This window comes from Ranitomeya imitator, chromosome 3 (genome assembly GCF_032444005.1).
Source record: "Ranitomeya imitator isolate aRanImi1 chromosome 3, aRanImi1.pri, whole genome shotgun sequence".
NCBI lineage: Eukaryota > Metazoa > Chordata > Amphibia > Anura > Dendrobatidae > Ranitomeya > Ranitomeya imitator.
The window spans coordinates 4884506-4907261 of NC_091284.1; the positions used below are offsets into that span (position 1 = coordinate 4884506).

Consider the following 22756-nt stretch of genomic DNA (forward strand, 5'->3'; position numbering starts at 1 on the left):
GCAGCGTGCCCAATAGCCAGTACATAGCAGGCAGCCTTTCTGGCGACTAATTACCCAGGGTGCAGTACCTAATCTGACCTGAGACTAAGGGGGCGCCAGAGAGCTGCAAGTGTTAAGTGGAACTGTAAGCGGGATATACATAAATCCCTGCAGTTCGTGGTATATAGAAAAGCAGTGGGATACCTAGAATAAGCCCCTGCTGTAAACTAAGAGGTCAATAGCCTTGTGTGTGTTTTCTCATCACATCGTGGAGTGGAGGGATAACTAAGATAAGCCCCCCTGCACATGTGATAGCCGTCTGTTGGCCTAAAGTCACCTCAATCCGTGACGTAGGGGTGACGGTCACGGTGTGACTCCTGACCCGTTGGTGACAGCGGTCGGGGGGAATCGTGACAAAATGTCTAATAATTCTTTAAGAAACTCACCTGACGGAAAATATTAATAGTACAGAGACATATTGGCCCTTACAATAGTTTAGATTGCCAGGTTCCACCACCCACAGAGGATTCACCATTAGTAGAGTTTCCTTATTTCAGTAGTCTATACTCACAGTTTTTGGCTACAGTAGTTGGCGCCCATAACGCTCTGATTTATCCACTTCCCACTAACAGTTTTGTGTTCTCAATCTGCCCCATTCTTCAGATCTGACCTGTGTCACTTTTTGTGGTGATAACTTTGAAATTCTTCAGAAAGGATAATAGGAAACTGATGGACCTCACAAATTATTTTCTAACTTCTCTTGAATCCGACAATACCCGATATACGGTTGTACCCTACTTCTGGGCACATGGCAGGTTGAGAAGGGAAGGCGCGCCATGTAGCTAATAGAATGCAGATCTTGCTGGCAGAATGTATTGGGGGCACTGTTCGTGGTCACCTGGCAGCTCCTAAGATGGCCACCACAAACGGTCTTTGCCCTATCTACTCCCTTTCCTGTTCCAGGGATTGATTATCACCCTTTAACCCACACACCGGGATCTGGACTTACACAGAGACCCCTAGTCTTGGCCCTCGTTGTTACCTGCTGTTCTGTGGAGTGAGATGACAAGAAAAATAGTCACGTTGCCGGGTCACAGCCAGGAGGGCAGAGAAAATACAAAATCAGAAGACACGAGTAGTCAGTAAATGGCCGGGGTCACAACAGGAAGCAAATACACAAGCCGGGAGCTGAGCATATACAGCTCTGGAAAAATGAAGAGACCACGGCACAATGTTCAGTTCGTCTGATTTTTCTCTTTATATCTTTGAGTAAAATGTAAATTGTTCCTTTATTCTATAAACTACTGACAACGTCTCCGAAGTTCCAAGTGATACATTTTGTATTTATTTTCACAAAATGAGAAATGGTCAAAATAACAAAAAAATGCATTGTAGACCTCAAATAATGCAAAGAAAACAAGATCATAATCAATATACAGGGTGGGCCATTTATATGGACCCACCTAAATAAAATGGGGATGATTGGTGATATCAACTTCCTGTTTGTGGCACATTAGTAGGGAGGGGGAAACTTTTCAAGATGGGGGGGGGTGACCATGGCGGCCATTTTGAAGTCAGCCATTTTGGATCCAACTTTATTTTTTCCAATGAGAAGAGGGTCATGTGACACATCAAACTTATTGAGAATTTCACAAGAAAAACAATGGTGTGCTTGGTTTTAACGTAACTTTATTCTTTCATTAGTTATTTACAAGCTTATGACCAATAATAAAATGTTCAAAGTGCTGCCCATTGTGTTGGATTGTTAATGCGACCCTTTTCTCCCACTGTTGACACACTGATAGCAACACCGCAGAAGACATGCTAGCACAGGCTTCCAGTATCCGTTGTTTCAGATGCTGCACATCTCGTATCTTCACAGCATAGACAATTGCCTTCAGATGACCCTAAAGACAAAAAACTATGGGGGTCAGATTGGGAGACCTTGGTGGTAAACTAAAAAAACTATGCACACCATTGTGCATTTATTTATCCATATAAATGGCCCACCCTGTACTAATGATCATAATATCATTACTACTACTATCATTATACTAATGTTTTATCTCAGGAAGAGTTCAGAAATCAATATTTTGTGGAATAACCATGATTATTAATCCCAGCTCTCCTGCGTCTTGGCAGCTTTCCTCCAGTCTCTCACACGGCTCCTGGGTGACCTTCTGCCGACCCTGGTACAGTAATGTCAGCCGTTCTTCTGTGTTTGATGGCTTGTGATTATCCATCATCCTCCTGATTACATTCCAGAGGTTTTCAATGGGGTTCAGGTCTGGAGATTGGGCGGCCATGACAGGGATTTGATGTGGTGGTCCTTAATTCACACCTTGATTGACCTAGCTGTGTGGCATGGCGCATCGTCCTACTGGAAAAACCAGTCCTCAAAGTTGGGGAACATTGCCTGAGAAGAAGGAATCAACTGTTTTTCCAGGATAACCTTGTATGCGGCTTGATTCATACGTCCTTCGCAAAGATTAACCTGCCCAATTCCAGCCATGATGAAGCATCCCCAGTCCATCACCGATCCTCCACCAGATTTCACAGTGGATACAAGACACTGTGACTTGTACGCCTCTCCTGGTCTCCGTCTAACCATTAGACGACCAGGTGTTGGGCAAAGCTGAAAATTAGACTCATCAGAGCAGATTACCTTACTCCAGTCCTCTATGGTCCAATACTTATGGTCTTTGGCAGTCTTCAGCCTGGCTCTCCTTTGCTTCTCATTGATGAAAGGCTTTTTCTAGCATTACATGACTTGAGCCCTGCCCTTAGGAGTCTGTTACGAACTGTTCTTGCCGTGCTCTTCACTCCAGCTGCCATTTGCCATTCCTTTTGTAGGTCACTTGATGTCATCCTGCAGTTGCTGAGTGACATTGGAATAAGATGATGGTCAACCCGGTCAGTGGAGAGTCGTTTTCACCCTCTGCCGGTCTGTAGCTTTGTTGTCCCCAATGTCTGCTGCTTGACCTTGTTGTAATGGACTGCCGTCTTAGAAATTTTAAGGATGGAGATAACGTGACGCTCACTATGTCCCTCTGCCAGTAAAGCCAGAATTGAGCCCTTCTTTCCTCACTCAAGATTTTTCATCTCCTTTGGTATGGTTCAAACTTATTTTTTCATTCCTATTACTTTTGGGATATTCCTAGCACTTGTTTTACCATCCAGCTTGTCCTATTGCAGGAGGATTGTGAACACCACAGCAGGGTTTTTATACTTTCCATCGTTAAATAAGATTTGGTTCAGGTGATCACTAACCAGAAGCACGTTAAGTAGAATGAGGCGTCCTCTTGTGGGAATTCACCTGACACTGGAATATGGAATGGCCCTAACCCTAACAGACATGGAGAGAAGCCAATTGTTATACAACTGTGCAGAGTCATTTTTGCCAGAGTTGTAGGTCTGAACCAGAGGAGAATAAGGCTGTATCTGCCGGCTTCCAGCAATATGCTTCAAGCTTTAGTAGGGTGTAGTGATTTCCTTTTGGCTGAAGTAGGGAGCAGGTTACTTTGGCTGGACAGCACACACTCATACTGCCAGAGAGGATGGTACTACTAGTTCCAGGCAAGGTGGATAAAAATCAATGTTTTTTTTAAAAAAAATCAAAAAAATCGGATTTTTTTATTTAAATCAGATTTTTTTTATTTAAACCGGATCTAATAACCATGTATAAGTATATAAGGGGACAATACAAATATCTCGCTGAGGATCTGTTTATACCAAGGAAGGTGACGGGCACAAGGGGGCATTCTTTGCGTCTGGAGGAGAGAAGGTTTTTCCACCAACATAGAAGAGGATTCTTTACTGTTAGGGCAGTGAGAATCTGGAATTGCTTGCCTGAGGAGGTGGTGATGGCGAACTCAGTCGAGGGGTTCAAGAGAGGCCTGGATGTCTTCCTGGAGCAGAACAATATTGTATCATACAATTATTAGGTTCTGTAGAAGGACGTAGATCTGGGTATTTATTATGATGGAATATAGGCTGAACTGGATGGACAAATGTCTTTTTTCGGCCTTACTAACTATGTTACTATGTATGTTTTTTATTTAAATCGGATTTTTTTCAATAAACTGCTTTTTGAGGAAAATATTTTACCATCCAAAGGTTCTTTCATCATGAGATAAAGCTGAGTTGTTTAACTCAGTAGAATAAAGGCTGTATATGTGTAACATTCACAATGCCATGCTCTTCCAGAGGTTTCTGTAGGATTAGTGGGCAGTTTCTCTCCTATATTATCACAGACGCTCGCTTTACTTACGCAGTTCTCAAAACTGAATTTGACTCCGCAGAGGTCCCAGCCTCTTCTTCACGGCAAAAATGTTACAACATGAACAGAGTTGAGAAAAAGACCTTAATCCTATTGTTCTACAAACCTATGAATACAGAATCAACCCCTTCAGTGCCAAGTCCAAGAAGTTAGACAATATGTTTCTGATTGTTTGGAGTGGAATAGATCTGCACAACACAAGAAGAATGTGAATCTAAGTGTGAGGAGGAGGAAGGGTAAGCAGACAAGAAAATGAAAGTGAAACTTTGAGCACAATACTGCAGCATAGCCACAGACAGACAAGTCTGGATCTGTTTGTGTGTACGATCTGAGGTTTATTACATTATTTCCTTATAATGGCAGCAGGCCGTAAAAGAGACCCAGTTTGGGAATATTTTAATGAAGCTCCTTCGCCTATCGGTAAGGCAGGCATGCGTGCAAAATGCAAACGATGCAACAAAGAGATGCAAGGCCTGGTGGCGCGAATGAGGCTACATCATGAGAAGTGCGGTGATGAAGATGACCAAAGAAACACTTCTGAACAGGCAGGATCTTCAGGTTGGTAAACATTTTTATTGAATCCTATTTCTAAAGACTGAACTGTCATGTGTGAGAAAAATTATATTTCTTATTATTACTGCATGTTACTGTTATTTGGTACAGTTATGAAGAAAAACAAATATTCCTTTTGGGGCGGGGGCAGTGATGCGTTGTGTACAATAAGCAGAAATTGTATAAGCAATAATATAACAGCATTGACTTTTTTTGTTTAGGGGAATTCATGGATTCTGGAAACTATCCACCTCCAAGATCACCATCATCCTGTTCTACAGTTTTAGAGTTATCCATCCAGGATAGTGCTTCATTAGCAGCAGCATCATCATCAGACACCCACAGCCACATATCACCATCACCCAAAAGGAAGAAAAAACCTTTACCTCCTGGAACCACCATAGATAGGTTTGTGATAAGAACTAGCAGATTAGAAAAAGAGTTGATTGATGAAAAAATTGACCAGTTTATTTATGCAACGAACTCTTCTTTCCGTCTGACTGAGAACCCACATTTCATTAATATGGTTCAGTCACTGAGACCAGGATACAGTCCACCCAGCAGAGCTGATGTTGCAGGGAAACTGCTGGATCAAGTGTATGACAGAAATGGAGCAATGTGCAACAGCTCTGGAGGGTAAAATTGGTAACCTAAGTATTGATGGGTGGAGTAATGTCCACAATGATCCTATTATATGTGCTTGTATAACAACAGAAGAAGGTAAAGTCTTCCTTGCACAAACAACTGATGCGTCAGGAAATGCACACACAGCAGCATACTTACAAGAAGTGGCAGTAAAAGCTATAACGACATGTGAACAAAAATTCAAATGTCTAGTACGCAGTTTGGTCACTGACAATGCTGCAAACGTATCCAAGATGAGAAGAGATTTAGAAGAGCAGGGAGGGAATACAAAGCTGCTAATAACATATGGTTGCAGTGCTCATTTGCTGCACCTCTTAGCCAAAGACTTAAATGTTCCAGAAATAAAGGCTAATGTTGTTGAAATTGCTAAATACTTCCGTAATAATCATTTTGCTGCAGCAGCTCTGAAAAGGATGGGTGGACCCAAGCTAACGCTCCCACAAGATGTTAGATGGAACTCTGTGGTGGACTGTTTTGAGCAGTATATCAAAAACTGGCCTATTCTGATGACACTTTGTGAAGAAAATCGAGATAAAATAGATGGCACTGTCACGGCCAAAATCCTCAACATTGGGCTTAAGAGAAATGTTGAACATATGCTGAGCTTCCTGAAACCCATCTCTCAAGCTTTAAACAAAATACAGAAAAATAGCTGTTTTATTGCGGATGCTGTTGAAATTTGGAAGGAACTGAGTGAACACTTAAAAACAGAACTACACATGGACAGAATTAAATTGCAAGCAGTAAGCAAACGAATGGGACAAGCACTGACTCCAGCTCATTTTTTGGCAAATATTGTCAATATCCAATATCAGGGTCAAAACCTAAGTGCTGAGGAAGAGGAGTTAGCTATGACATGGGTATCCAGCAATCATCCATCTTTAATGCCAACTATAATAAACCTCAGAGCTAAGTGGGAACCATTGAAGAAATATATGTTTGCTGAAGATATTTTAAGGAAGGTCACACCAGTAAACTGGTGGAAGTCACTTAAGCGCTTGGATTTAGAGACTGTTCAAGTAATGATTTCACTTTTAACAGCAGTAGCTTCTTCTGCAGGCGTTGAAAGAATATTCTCTTCCTTTGGACTCATTCATTCTAAATTGAGAAATCGGTTGGGACCCAATAAAGCAGGAAAGCTTGTTTTTCTTTTCCAGATTATGAATAGGAACAAAGAAGAAGATGATGATGAAGATGACGACAAGTGAGCTACAGAGGACAGCAGGGACAGTAGTATTTAAGTTTTTCATGTGTCGGCTGGGCTGACAGTCTAAGTTTCTTAAAATATATATATATTTTGTTTAGCCAAATTAGTTAACAAACATGGATGTTTGTTTAAGCAAATAACTTATGCTGTAATGTTGTTATTGTTTCAGTTGAATAAATCTATTTAAATTGTTTTTCTCCTTCCTAAGTACAACAGAACAGTGGTGTCCAAATATGAATGATTAACCCATTAAACTGGGGAGAAAAAAAGTAATATAAAAAGTGATTCTAAAAATCTTCATCTACTTGCATGTTAAAGTAGCAAGAACTAGTTTAGGTAGAAACTTTGATTTAAACCACTGATTTAAATCAAGCCTTACTGACTAGTGATTTAAATCATGATTTAAATCGTGATTTAAATCAGTTAGATTTAAATCAAATCCACCCTGGTTCCAGGCACCCTAATCTTAGTGGCGGGACAGAGCCTGCACTACCCAGAGCATCTGGTTCAAAAGTGTCCACCATCTTCCCCATCTGCAGAATGAATAAGGCGGTGCTTCGTTACAGAAGAAGTCGTTGCAGGGGCAGATCCCAAAGAAGATGGGACACACCATTTGCAGAAGCCCATATATGACAAAATGGCAAAAAAACAGGGCAGTAGAAATCCCCATAAACTGACTCCATTTTGGAAATTTTAACCCTCAGTGAATTAATCTATAGGAGTAGTGACTATTTTTATTCCATTGCCACTTTCCAGAAATTATCACGCAGTGGATGTTGGAGAGTGAAAATTGCAAATCTGCCATTATATTACCAAACACATAGTGTCCAGACTGTACTCCAGGAGACACACACTGTAAACTAAGTGGGTTCTTCTCACCATAGTAATGCCAAATCCATGGATGCTAAGTGTGGTTTGTGCACACTTCAAGGCTCAGAAGTGAGGGGGAGAGTTGACTTTGGGAGAGCGGATATTGCTGGATTGGTTTTTGGACGCCATGTTGGTTTTCCAGAGTCTTTGAGCCACTAATAATGTGGAAACCTCAGTTTATCTACTGACAGATGATGGACCAGAGGGGGACTTGGTTTTTGTGAAATGAGTACAAGTTTTTATTGGTATTATATTCACCTACATAACATTGTTTGGTGGCTTTTTATTCCATATTTGTGAGACAGAATGAACAGTTGAACATCGCGCTCTACTGGTTCAATTATAAGAATGATTTTTTTTTTACATAACTTGCCATTTTAACGGACAGTTTAAGCAGACATTTTAAAAAATATGAAATTCAAGGATATTTTGTTCTAAAATAATTGTTTTCATTCTTAGCAGATGACTGTACCAGGAGATCAGAGGGACAGTGGACATTGTCAATTTTTACATCAGACGATCTTAAGATCCCACAGGATACAACTGAAGTGACTGTCATTACTCCACATATGTCATCATCTCTTCACTGCAGAGATCTGTCATCTGATCCTATGAATCAGGTCCTGTCTTCTGACTCATTACCGACAACTGAGGAAAAACAAAGTCACAAAATAAACATTAAAAAACGAACTGCTCTTAATCCAAAGAAGTCATTTTCATGTTCAGAATATAGAAATAGTGTTCCCCTGGAAAAGTCTTTTCTTAAGCATCAAAAAATTCATACAACAGAGAATATATTTTCTTGTTCCATGTGTGGTAAATGTTTTAACCATAAATCAGTTCTTGTTAAGCACCAGAGAACACACACAGGGAACAAGCCTTTTTCATGTTCAGAATGTGGGAAATGTTTTAAGCATAAATCTGCTTTTTTTAATCACCAGAGAATTCACACAGGAGAGAAGCCTTTTTCATGTTCAGAATGTGGAAAATGTTTTTACCAGAAAGCACATCTTGATATCCACCAGAGAACCCACACAGGAGAGAAGCCTTTTTCATGTTCAGAATGTGGGAAATGTTTTGTACAGAAATCAACCCTTCGTAATCACCAAAGAATTCACACAGGGGAAAAGCCTTTTTTATGTTCAGATTGTGGGAAATGTTTCAACCGGAAAGAGCATCTTGATAACCACCAGAGAACCCATACCGGGGAGAAGCCCTTTTCATGTTCAGAATGTGGGAAATGTTTTGCACAGAAATCATCTCTACTTGGTCACCATAGAATTCACGCAAGTGGGAAGCCTTTTTCATGTTTTTAACTTGAGAAATGGTTTTCTCATAAATCAACTCTTAACATCAGAGTGAGAAGTCTTTTTCATGTTCAGAATGTTGGAATTGTTTAAACCGTAAATTGTATCTTCTTAAAGTGCTTGTCCAGTACTAAGACCACCCCTTGTTATTCCTCTTGTTTGGACTCGTTAAAATAAAAACATTCATACTTGCCTTCCGTGCTGGTGCCATTCCAGTGGTGTTGAAGCCCACATTCCCAGGGCTTACGTGAGGTTGATTCACCACACGAGGCCAACACCAAATCAGCGCCGGCTTTACTGTTCCCATCTTCGGACATTTTAACCTTCAACAGTAAGCCAGGGTTGCAGCTGCCTTCCTCTTGATGTTAAATTTGTCTGAAGGTGGAGACAGTGACGTCAGCGCCGATTGGGCGCAAGGCTCAAGTATCGTAACAACTTCTCATGAGCCCTGGGAATGCAAGTGGTGACACCCCCTAGAATGGCAGCGGCATGGTAGGTTTGTATGATTGCTTTTATTTTAACAGGACTAAACATGAGGAATGAGAAGGGGTGGTCCAATTGGAGGATAACCACTTTAATCATCAAAAATCCAACACAAGGAGAAGTCATTATCCTACTTAAGAGTATGAAAAATGAATTTCTGGAAAATCGTATTTTGTTGACCATCAATATGAACTCAGATGGGGAGAAACAATGTTATTGACAAATTGTGTAAAAACATATAACGGTGCAAATAAATGAGAAAGGGAAATTACTTTACAACTTGAGTGAGTACGTCTTAATGACTGGAGGCAGATTTTTGTGACATAGGAGAATGTTAAGACATTGTCCTTCCTGATCACTGAGAACTGCTCTCTCCTCCAGCCCCACACTTACCTAACTGATGCAGAGCAGGAGAGGAAGGAAGGTACTGGGACCTGCACAGAGGCTGCCCGTCCTGAGTGAGCAGGTAAAGGACCTTCCACCCTAATAGCTCAAGGTCACATGATCTGGAACAAACTTCCAAATGAGATAATGTACATACATGTGCGTATGTAGCAGAGCTGCGTGTGTGTGAAAATGTGCGTATGTAGCAGAGCTGTGTGTGTGTGGAAATGTGCGTATATAATAGAGCTGTTTGTGTATATAAATGTGCATATGTAGCAGAGCTGGGTGCACTTACTGTTCATGCAGCAGTGTTGTGTGCACTGTGGAGTGTTCATTAATGTTCATTATGTGAAGCTATATGTGAATAAAACACATGATTGTAGAGAAACACTAACAATAGAGTTATTACTTTGCTATTCTATCCTCATGCATTTAAATTTGTAGTACTTACCCCTCTGCTGTACACCATCATGGAAGAGTTAATTAGTAGAACAAAATGTTTTTCCTACTTCCTGCAATCTACACTTTGGATGCATTTTATAGTTAGGTGTGTCTTGGGGTCTGAAAAATTCTGTATTTTAGAATTAAAAATATATGCAGTTACTAATGCCTTTAATCCTAAAAGCAATATTCAATGAGCAGTCATTATTTCACATTGTTATAAAGCAGGTGAAATAAGTATTAAACTTCTCACCAATTTTCTAGTTACCATAATTAAATTTCTAAAGGTGGTATTTACATTAAATTTTCACTAGAATGCTACACAAGAAGCTTGTGATGGGCAAAAAACAGTCAGCTGTCTTAAGACCTTTGCAACCTTATTGTTAAAAACATACTGATGGTATTGGTTACAGAAGAATTTCCAAATGACTGAAGGTTCCAGTGAGTACTGTTGCCACAATAATCCATTAGTTGAAAGAACTTAACCCCACCATAAACAGGCCATGACCAGGTTTCAGAAAATTTCAGACAGAGTAGTGAAAATAATTATCCAAAAAATTGTCCAAGAGCCAAGGATTACCTGAGGAGAGATACAGAAAGACTTGGAATCAGCAGGTATAATTGTTTCAAAGAAATTATAAGTAAGCACTTAACCTTCCTGGCCTGTACGCATGGTCACCATGCAAGACTGCATTGCTGAACAAAAAGCATGTTCAAGGGCATTTAAAGTTTGCTCAACAACATTTAGCCCTCTGCTTACAAGAGATTTACCTACGAAAAGAGCTTTTTTGTTGAAATGGGAAAAGGACTTAGGCCATTATTTCACTAACGCTCAAATTGTTAAATATTAATTATTGATTATTGACTTATTATTACACTCAATTCTGTACTGAGCTTCTTGGAAGATTTAGCTGACATTACATGTGCTATTCCTGTATATTTAGCTCAGAGTATAAGTTAACACTTTATAGAGAGAACACGTGCTCTATGGGACATATATATCTACGACTCACAGGAGGGAGGGGCTGACACTTGGGGGGTTCTTCACTCCCTGTGGACTTCACACATGGCACATAGACTTCAGAAAAGATGGACATGTGCTTCTTGATGTCTTCTACCATACTTCATGACAGAGACAGATGCCATTTACCATTCAGAATCTCAGGAAAGATGGGGAACAAACTTTACTATGGACTATCTCTTTCACCTATTTTACGTTTTGCTGCAATGATTTTTTTTGGTGGACAATCCAATATACCACTACATTTTTTATGATGAATGTCATGACATTTTCTTTAGAGTATCGCATCTGGTAAAGAGTCCTGAATAAATATAGAAAATAAGCATTTTTAACACAAACTAATCTTATTTACAAATCCTCATATGGCCCTTCACATTGTGTTAGAGCTAAAAATAATAACCCACTGATACACGACACCTCTCCTCCTCCATAAATGGTTTCCTACTACACCAGATGTGTGTTGGAGATGTGGAAAGCAGAGAGGCTCGTACCTCCATATCTCATGGTCTTGTCACATCAAAAATTTTGGAACATCGTTTCTCAAACTTTAAAAGAAGTGATTGTCACGGCGCCTCTACGCGCTGCCGCATCTGCCACCGCTCCTGCTGCCGCGCCTGCCATTTACCTTTCTGTTTGCCGACATACCCAACCTGGCGCGCTCCTGCGGTGTGCGCGCACCTTCCGGTCTCTACTCCTCCTGTCTTGCCGGTCCCTGGCTCCTGTCGGGTGTGTGTGCGCACTCCTCTCTCCAACTCCTTCTGTGCACGGGTACTTCCTTCCTCTGCTCTGCAGACACTCCGTTCCTCCTCCCTATGACTCTGGAGGATCTCAACCCGGAAGTTCTGCAGCACTCGGTCTATTTAAGGTATCTCCTTCCTCTGCTCCTTGCCTGATGGTGATTTGTCCTCACTTGACCCAGGTCCCTCTGAGCTATGTTCTCTCCAGTGCGATACTCTGTCCGTCTTGTGTCTACACCTTATCCTGTCAGTCCTGGGCATCCGCCATATCCTGCTTGTCCAGTGTCTCCACCATATCCTGCCCGTCCTGTGTCTCCGCCTTACTCAGTCTGTCCTGGGTGTCCGCCATATCCAGTCCACTCTGTGTTTCATGTAGAAAAGCCGCGGAGACACCATCACGTGTTTCTCAACGCTAGCTAGCTTGCGTTGAGAAACACGTGATGGTGTCTCCGCGGCTTTTCTACATGCATTTGCATATTTCCCATAAGTAATGGGGGCAGTGTTCTGGATCACTGCGTTGAGAAACACGTGACGGTGTCTCCGCGGTGTTGGATGTTTTGGTCTCCCCGAGGTCATTCATCCTTATGTTTATAGTCCTTTTACTAGGCACTGCTCCTAATACCCAGTTTCCTACTCCACACTGATGAGGGGCAAATACCCCGAAACAGCTGTCTGTGGATGGATACCATGCTTGGCATAGGTGGTTTTCCTTTTTGGATGCTGCCCTTCCCGTGGTTGTTCCTTCCCGGTGAAAGACCTGGCTATTTATAGCTTGTGTTGAGAAACACGTGATGTGTCTCCGCGGCTTTTCTACATGCATTTGCATATTTCCCATAAGGGATGGGGACAGTGTTCTGTGTTGTGAATTCTGTGATCAAGCTCCCTCCTGTGGTCACGAGTGGTACTGCGGCTTCTGAGTTTCCTTCCTCAGGTGATGTGGTGAAGTCGTTAGGTGCTGCTCTATTTGACTCCACCTGCAGGTTAATAATAATAATAATTTTTTTATTTATATAGCGCCAACATATTCCACAGCGCTTTACAAATTATAGACGGGACTTGTACAGACAATAGACATTACAGCATAACAGAAATACAGTTCAAAACAGATACCAGGAGGAATGAGGGCCCTGCTCGCAAGCTACAAACTATGAGGAATAGGGGAGACACGAGAGGTGGATGATAACAAATGCTTTAGTTATTCGGACCGGCCATAGTGTAAGGCTCGGGTGTTCATGTAAAGCTGCATGAACCAGTTAACTGCCTAAGTATGTAGCAGTACAAACAGAGGGATACTAACTGCATAAAGTGTATGAGAACATGATGCAAGGAACCTGATTGTTTTTTTTTTGTTTTTTTTATAAATAGGCCACACAGGGATCGTTAGGTTAATGCATTGAGGCGGTAGGCCAGTCTGAACAAATGAGTTTTTAGGGTACGCTTAAAACTGTGGGGATTCACTTTTAGGACATCCAAAACATCTGACAGTACAATCAGGCCATGGACCCCGCTGGTATCCCATCTCCTACCCAAGAGGAGATACTGTTCTTTCGGGAGAATCAATCAAGGATTATGTCCTTTTTGAAATCCATGGAGTCTCGTCTCTGCAGGTTTCCGATCCTGGAAGTGCTCTGCAGCTGGCAGGCCTCCAACAGGAGCTTGCTCAGCTGCGCGACACTCAAGCCCACATCCTAAATTTCATTGCATCTGTGGATGATCATCTTCGTGCCCTTCAGTCTTCCACTCCTGTTCCTTCTCAGGCTGCGGCTCATCCGTCGCCTCGCTTGGCTAAACCTCCTCGTTACAGTGGGGATCCTAAGTTATGTAGAGGGTTTTTGAACCAATGCCAGCTGATGACCCTATTGTTTCTCAACTCTCCATCTTTTTAGATATTTTTCGTAAAGTATTCGATGAACCGGGTCGTTTGGCTTCTATCACCGAGTCTCTTTTTAACCTTCACCAGGGGGCCCTCTCCGTGGGTCAGTATGTCATTCGGTTTTGCACGCTTTCATCCGAATTAGGATGGAATAATGAGGCTTTGGTGGGAGCTTTCTGGCGAGGGCTGTCGTCTCGAATTAAGGACGAATTGGCGGGCCGGGATACTCCGACTTCCTTGGAGGATCTTATATCTCTAGCAACCCACATAGACCTACGCTTCCAGGAGCATACTCGTGAGTCTGCTAGAGAGCGGAGAGTTCCTCGTCTTCCTTTGGCTACTCTGAGTCCTTCCCGTCCTTGTCCGGTGTTGTCTTCTTCTACTTCTCTCCCATGCAGGTGGATTGACTCAAACCGATGGAGCAGCGTCGAAAGGAGAGACTTGCCCAAGGTCTCTGTTTCTATTGTGGCAGTGCAGCTCATCTTCTGCGTTCCTGTCCCTTAAGGCTGGGAAACGCCTCTACCTAGGACAGGTAAGAGAGGTCTCCCTAGGTGTCCCTGAATCCTCTCAACCGCTGACTCTTTCTGTTCTTTTGCATCTGGGTTCTAAACTTTTTCTGATTTAGCTTATATAGATTCTGGGGCGGCTAGGAATTTCATTCAACTCGAGGCGGTTAGGAGACTTCGGATTCCGGTCAGGTCTCTGGAGACTCCTCGGCGACGACCAACATCTGCGGGAGTTCGTTACTTTGGTTACTGAAGAGCTGGAACTTCAAATAGGAGTCCTGCATCGGGAGAAGATAGTGTTTTGTGTGGTGCCTTCGTTGTCCCACACTATTCTTCTTGGACTTCCTTGGTTGAGGACTCACGAACCATATCTTGACTAGCGGTCTGGGGATATTCTGCGTTGGGAACTGTTTTGTCAGAGTAACTGTCTGCGGCCAGTTCTGCCAAAGAATTCTTCTCGTCCTAATCCGGTGTCCTCCAGTTTACCTTCCTCCTATTGGTCCTTCTTGGATGTCTTCGACAAGAAAGAAGCAGAGATCTTGCCACCGCATCGTCCATATGACTGCCCAATCGATCTTGTTCCAGGCTCTACACCACCCAGAGGCCGAATTTATCCCTTGTCTCCCACCGAGACGCAAGCTATGTCTGAATATGTTCGGGGGAATTTAGCCAGAGGCTTTATTCGCAAGTCCTCCTCTCCAGCTGGTGCAGGGTTTTTTTTCGTCAAAAGGAGGGCTCTCTTCGTCCATCTATTCACTACCGAGGCCTTAACAATCTCATGATAAAGAATAAGTATCCGCTACCTCTTATTCCGGAGTTGTTTGGTCATCTTAGGTGAGGTCGTGTCTTCACGAAATTGGATCTTCGCGGACCGTACAACCTTATCCGTATTCTTTCTGGAGACGAAAGGAAAACCACTCGAGTCATGCCTTTCGGGTTGTGTAATGCTCCAGCGGTGTTCCAGGAGTTTGTGAATGATGTTTTACCGCGATCTACCCTACTCCTGTGTGGTGGTATGTTTAGACGACATTTTGGTGTTCTCCTCAGATCTTGCTTCCCACAGAAGGGATGTCCGCCAAGTGCTGTCTCGTCTTAGAGAGAATCGTCTTTATGCCAAACTCGAGAAGTGCGTTTTTGAGCAGTCTTCGTTACCATTTCTTGGCTATATCATTTCTGACTCTGGCTTGCAAATGGACCCGGAAAAAGAGTCTGCTGTGCTTAACTGGCCACGTCCTCAGGGAGTAAAAGCTGTCTAACGCTTCCTCGGGTTCACAAGTTACTACCAGCAGTTTATCCCACATTTCTCCACTCTGGTTGACTCAATTTCTGCTTTGACTCGCAAGGGGTCCAACCCTCACATCTGGTCTTCCGAGGCTGAAGATGCTTTTCGCTCTCTAAAACAAGCCTTTGTCTCCGCTCCTGTACTCCGTCGGCCTGAGGTCAACAAGCCCTTCATTCTTGAGGTTGACGCTTCTGCCATTGGTGCTGGTGCGGTACTTTCCCAAAGGTCTTCTTCCGGACAACTGGCTACTTGTGGTTTTTTTTCCAAGATCTTCACCTTCTCAGAGAGGAATTACGCCATTGGTGACAAGGAACTATTGGCCATAAAATTGGCGCTGGAGGAATGGAGTTATCTATTGGAGGGAGCCGTTCATCCTATCAAAATCTACGCTGACCACAAAAATCTGGAATATATCCGCTCTGCGCAAAGAATTAATCCTCGCCAAGCCAGGTGGTCTTTATTCTTTGCCCGTTTTGACTTTGAGCTACATTTTCGTCCTGGTAATAAGAACTGCAGGTGCAGTGCCCCAGAGTCCTGGTCATTGCAGTAATGTCGCTTTGCCACTAATGGGAGTGATGTTATGTCTGATTGCACTAAAGGAGTTCACCTGACCAGGTATCACAGTCACACATTACACTTCACACTCCGGCCACTAGGGGGAGCAAAAGGCACTATGTATTAGGCCACTCCTCACACTGGTTAAACTGGGGGTTGGATAGGAAGTTAGAACAGAACGCAGCCTGGGAGAGCTCCTGGGAGGACCTGTCAGGGGTGGGTTCCTAGCAGGTACCTAGCAGAAAGAGTAGAAAGCGACGGAGCCGCGCCTGCACTACCTTGCGGCGGCATCCTAAAGAAGGATACGAGGAGAAGGATATTGTGGAGAAGTGAGAAACGAGATCAAAGCACAGAGGAGAGCCAGTAGGAGTCGTGCCCCGAGAACGGCAACATCCTACTGATGCGCGTAGCCGGAACAACTGACTCCAAGCATTACTTCAGAAAGTGGCAGGACAGTTGATTATAGGTTGGCTGTCTACCATACATCACCTACAAAGACATAGGGGGCAAGCATGGAGAGGGGCGTCTCTAGGGTCCCAGAATAGCTCCGAGCCTTCCCGTCAAACTGGTGCGTCCTATCCAGATAAACTTGGGGGACGAAGAGAGAGAGAGAGAAATAACTGATAAGAGAGTTGTGAGGACTATCCTGAATGCTCAGCAGGGAAGAAATACAGCACACAGGCGCTAGTGGTAGGCACTGATTTCCACCTGCAAAGGGAACTCTGGATGTGCCTTTGGACCGGCCGGACTCAGCCAGCCCTGTTAGCAGTGCTCCGGATTGTGGATCCCGAAGCCTTCAGTAAAAGGTAAAGAGACTGCAACCCTGTGTCCTCGTTATTACCTGCACCTCACATCATCACCACCTACACTACTGGGAAGCCCTGGGGATATACTTCACCTGTGGGAAGGTATACCATCTAGCTGCCATAACATCACCCCAGTGAACCCCGAGCAGCGTCGGTCATCCTGACCGAATACCACAGGTGGCGTCATGAAACTTCGACCGACTTTCATCACCCCTTTCATTGGACGCCCCATAGCAGGGTCACGGACCGGGTCCAGCCACCGTGACGATCCCAGAACCGAGACAGAGAGAACCAGTACAGAGTAACCCGCGGCCCTGCGTCTGGGGGCGCTCCAACTTGGCATCACGAACAGGATTGTACTTAAGCCTGAAGAATCAGGTCATGTGTGCCTTGGAATTGTGTTGGAATTGTGCTTGAACTGTGATTTATTGCAAGGACTGTGCATTGCTAATTGCTGCGAAGATTCCCGCCAAAACCGCTGCCATTATTGCGCCACGAGGATCGCAGGAGAAGAAGAAGGGCGTGGAGTTGTGGGCGTGAAAGAACTGAGAAGCGCGAAAAGTAATGGCCGCCCAGTCAAAATATTTCTGTGTCTTGAGGATGTGTCCGTCAGCAGCTGAGGTCCGCCTCCTAATTCTGTATGGCGGGCGGAGACCGAAGAAACGAAACTATGACTCAGATGGAGTGGAGCTGGAGAGCAGAGAAGGCCTACGAAAGAGGATGGCCCTGCCTAGATCCCCATCACTGGAGGATTATACCGGCATGCCGCCGTTGGAGAAGATCGAGCCCTGGGAGCTGTCCGCGGAGCCTCCGCTGCCTGCACCAGATCTGGCGGCAACCCCGGAGGAGTGGCGTGGTGCTGGCGGAGCCCCCACCTGTGGGAGAGCTCGGTGACCCGACCGGTTGGGAGTCGGTGTTCCGTCGACCCTGGACCCGACCTTCAACATGACTGACGGGGCCCCGGAGTCCTCATCATCCGTCTCGGGATCGCGTGAGTGGGATCTTGGTCCTGTCCCCTGGGGAGACTATCGGAAGCATCTGATAGCAGAATATGCCAGAGACGTGGAGCGGGAGGCCCGCGGTGAGCTGCTGGATGGGTCCCTACCAAAATGGGGAGTGGTAATTGTCTACCAGCCCCAGAGAGGAAAGGGTTTTGTCCAGGAGATCGGGTCGGCAATAAGGGACCACATCACCCGAGAGGAGGTGGAGTCCTGCCTGAGTGGCGACAGCAAAGGTCCTGTCCTAATGCCAGGGGATGCAGTGAGCTACCGCCGATATCAGAAGGGTCACGGCTGGAGATCTCTTTCACCAACAACAGCAGCATGGAGGACCCGTTCTAAACCCCCAACGTAGGCTGGGGCGTGCTGCTAGGTTAAGTGGTCTCTCTGGGCCGCTTCTTTGGCTACGCCAAACGGGTTTTTGTTGTCGGTCATATTAAGGCAATAACTTGTAGTGCAAATAACAACAGTATCTTCAGTGGCTTCATGTAAAACCAGTTGGAAGCACCTTAAGAAGTGCTATGTACAATGGATAGTTTGTGGACCATTCAATGTCCATGGTTTCAGTGTCCCTTTAAACGAACTAACTTTTTAAACCGAAACCTTGCCAGGTTAATTTAACTTTTTACAGTCATACTTCCATATCTGTACTAATCTTGCTGCTTCCACGGTAGTACCTGGACATTGCAGTCTCCTTGCGGGGAGTTTAGTCTTATTCCTGGTAAGGCTACTTTCACACTAGCGTCGGACTCGGCCCGTCGCAGTGCGTTGGGCCGATGTTCCGACACTAGCAGTGAATGCGCCGCACAACGGGGGTAGCGGATGCATTTTTCCAGCGCATCCGCTGCCCCATTGTGAGGTGCGGGGAGGTGGGGGTGGAGTTCCGGCCACGCATGCGCGGTCAGTAAAAGTGGACCGTCGGCAGCAAAAAACGTTACATGTAACGTTTTTTGCTCCCGGCGGTCCGCCACAACACGGCGCAACCGTCGCATGACGGTTGCGACGTGTGTCAATGCGTCGCTAATGTTAGTCTATGGGGCAAAAACGCATCCTGTAGACAACTTTGCAGGATGCGTTTTTTCCCCTAAACGACGCATTGCGACGTATTGAAAAAAAACGCTAGTGTGAAAGTAGCCTTAGACGAAAAGCTGATCTGTTCCCACTATGGCTCTGCGCCGGAGGTCCAGCTCTCTGTCCTCCTGCTCCCATTTGAGCATTTGCTGACAGCAATATTGTTCCTTACTGATGACCTCCAAATGCTGTCCTTCAGTCTGGACCTCCCTGGGGAACCCTATCAGATCGGTGCCGGAGTGCTCTCACCCATTCCCCACTCACTTCCTGGAACTCTCTTGTCGGCTGCAGCGGGACTGTGGAGGAGTGTACAATACCAGAGGACTGCTCCCAATCAACGTGCCTGTATACCTGGCCGGTTGGTGGGGGTGTCGGAGCATCAAAGGGTCCTATAAGGGTGTTCTCGGCTACCGGGGCAGGGTCTGTCTCCTTACCTTCTGCCGCTGAGTCTCTGATGCCGGAGCTAAAAATGCATTTTTGGGAAAAAAAAAGTTAAATGTTCATTTTTCTTTCCACATTGCTTGTTTCTGTGAAGCATTGGAAAAGTTAATAAACTTCTTGAATGTGTTTTTGCGCCCCTTGAGGGGTGCAGTTTTTAGAATGGTGTCACTTTTGGATATATTCTATCATATGGACCCCTCACAGTCACTTCAAATGTGAGGTGGTCCCTAAAAAAATGGTTTTGTAAATTTTGTTGGAAAAATGAGAAATCGTTGGTCAACTTTTAACCCTTATAACTTACTAACAGAAAAAATCCAAGAAGTATAATTTCTCCCTGCGGAGAGAAGAGAGCTAGATCTCTAGTGCCACATGTTGGAAGGTAGCGATCCTACAAGTCAATGTCGACCCTTTACCGAGCCTTGTCACATGACTTAGGATAATAGCCAAACCAGAATCACAATTTACAGACACTGTGTTTTGGGGTACTGCATTGCGGCTTTAAGTCTCCTCATCTCGGCATGCTTAGCATGTCAATCTCCACAAGGAGAAACGATACTTCTTGGATATCGGTCGGACGCCTCTCACACAGCCAAACCAGATCTTCGCTTTGCACTGATGAGGGGCAGTACACCGAAACACAGTGTCTGCAAATTGAGATTCTGGTTTGGCTATTATCCTAAGTCATGTGACAAGGCTCTAAGGGGTTAACATTCCTCCCAGCGTTATCCCTGATGTGTTCTGGTATTTCTTGTATGTCACTCTGACATGATCAAACCTGCGTGGTTGCACGTGTCTTTCCTCAATGTCAATCTCCTCCATCTCCCGAGTCTCCTGATCCAGGCTGCCATCCTGCACTCACCTGTAATATTGAAGGAGACTTGTAGAAATCTGTCAGCAGGTTCTCAGTGTAGTCCGAGAGCAGTATGATTCCATCATCTAGATTCTAGAGGACGGCTTTGTGCTGTTTGCATAGAATCCATCTTTTCTCAGCTGTAAATGATGCCATGCTCATATTGCAGATCAGGTTGTACACTGTATATTTACATCTAGCAAACAATCCGTGCTGGGCGCGGCCTTGGATTATCCTGACTATCCTGCACAGGAGACCTGGTCGCACACTGCTCATGTTTCCATGATAGATTGTCTTCAAGCTGCCACTCAGCCTTGTACGTGACACATCTTGGCCATTAAGGCCCCTTCACATTAAGCGACGCTGCAGCGATACCGACAACGATCCGGATCGCTGCAGCGTCGCTGTTTGGTCGCTGGAGAGCTGTCACACAGACCGCTCTCCAGCGACCAACGATGCCGGTAACCAGGGTAAACATCGGGTAACTAAGCGCAGGGCCGCGCTTAGTAACACGATGTTTACCCTGGTTACCATCCTAAAAGTAAAAAAAAACAAACAGTACATACTTACCTACAGCTGTCTGTCCTCCAGCGCTGTGCTCTGCACTCCTCCTGTACTGTCTGTGTGAGCACAGCGGCCGGAAAGCAGAGCGGTGACGTCACCGCTGTGCTTTCCGGCTGACCGACGCTCACAGCCAGTACAGGAGGAGTGCAGAGCACAGCGCTGGAGGACAGACAGCTGTAGGTAAGTATGTACTGTTTGTTTTTTTTTACTTTTAGCATGGTAACCAGGGTAAAGATCGGGTTACTAAGCGCGGCCCTGCGCTTAGTTACCCGATGTTTACCCTGGTTACCAGTGAAGACATCGCTGGATCGGTGTCACACACGCCGATCCAGCGATGTCTCCAGGGAGTCCAGCGACGAAATAAAGTTCTGGACTTTGTTCAGCGACCAACGATCTCCCAGCAGGGGCCTGATCGTTGGTCGCTGACACACAGAACGATTTCATTAACGATATCGTTGCTACGTCACAAAAAGCAACGATATCGTTAACAATATCGTTATGTGTGAAGGGGCCTTTAGATTCTCACAGATTTTCAGACAGATTTTATTTCACAAGTTTACAAATCTTCCCAACCTAATGGATGCTTGTAGTAAAGTGTTATTTTCATAAACATTGATGTTATTTAAAGAAATGTTATTCTTATTCCCAAAAATAAAATGACGTTGGTTGGACAAAAAATAAACATCATGTTCTACATCACAACCTTTGGATAAACTTAAATGAATATTCATTAAATATTTGATCATTTAATATTTAATTTGCATTGAAAACTTTAAGAACTTCAACCGAATCACACAGCAAAGATTAAAACCTATATAAAAAATCTATAGACTGGCGCTCCACCAAAAGGAAGGACGGGAAAAGCGGCAGGCGATTGAACAGGCTCTGTGCGAATGTCCTGCTTGTGCGCTAATTAGCTTAAAATGAAAAAGTGAAAAAGTAATCACCAGGCTAAATACAGTTAAAGGAATAAACACGTTTGAGTTGAAATGGACGGATAACACTGGGGAACACAATTTTTTAGGAGTCAGGTCAGACAACTGTTCTTAACTAATTTTTGGATGCTGAATCCAGAAATGATCTCAGTTTTTCTCTATCACGTCAAGTTTTTGAACTATAGGATTTTTGTCTTCTCAAAAATATGTAAACTACTGTACCTAAAAAGTGTTGTTTCTCGGTCTCCCATGACAGCACTACGGAGAGAGGGGATCCGCCCTTCAGGGACAGGAAACCTACAGATAAAAGGGCGGTACCTCTCCCTCGCATCAGTTGGTTTCCTGTCCCTGAACAGGGAACCTCTTTCCGGTGGTACCTGTATGAAGACCGATGGACCGGGACCGGGCGGTCGAGTACCGGCAGCGAGGAGGCTCCTGCCGCGGCTTGTCCGGCTCCCGAAGCCGCCACCGCTGGAACCGAGGGGTTCTTCAGGGTGAGCGGAGGGAGAACGCCGCCGACTCTGAGGGAGGAAGGGGCGCTGGATCACCCGGAGCTTCTGTGCCGACAAGCGCACGCTCCGGGTGTACTAAGATGGCCGCCGCTCCGGAAATGCGGCAGGACTTCCGGGTCATCGCCGCGCGCATGCGCGGTAGCTTCTCTTCTCCCTGGACGTGACGCAGGACCGGTAGTGCGGGGGAACGCCGGAGGTGGCGCCAAATACAAATAGGGAGATGGTGCACACACAGTTGTCGCACCATCTCCCTGTAAATCATGGAGGACAGCGATCCACAGGAGCTGCAGCCTAGGCAGCAGCACCACAAGACAGACCCTAAGAGCGCTAGGAGTGGGTCTAGCAGCCGTTCTACACAGCGCAGCAGGTCTGCTGCGAAGACTAGTTCACCTCCTCGGGAACCTTCCATTCCAGACCCAGGGCCCCCTCCAGAACCGGTACCTGCCTGCACGTCCGAA

General features: G+C 44.9%; 1 protein-coding gene across 1 annotated transcript in view; it reads left to right on the top strand.

Moving 5' to 3' along the window:
* The window catches only part of LOC138672439 (oocyte zinc finger protein XlCOF8.4-like), a 33308-nt gene extending 23217 nt beyond the window's left edge, over positions 1-10091 (top strand). Inside the window, exon 7 of the mRNA XM_069760412.1 lies at positions 7992-10091. Within this exon, the coding sequence (XP_069616513.1) occupies positions 7992-8848 (857 nt within the window). The 3' untranslated portion in view covers positions 8849-10091. The remainder of the gene's footprint in view (positions 1-7991) is intronic.
* The last annotated feature ends 12665 nt before the right edge of the window (positions 10092-22756 follow it).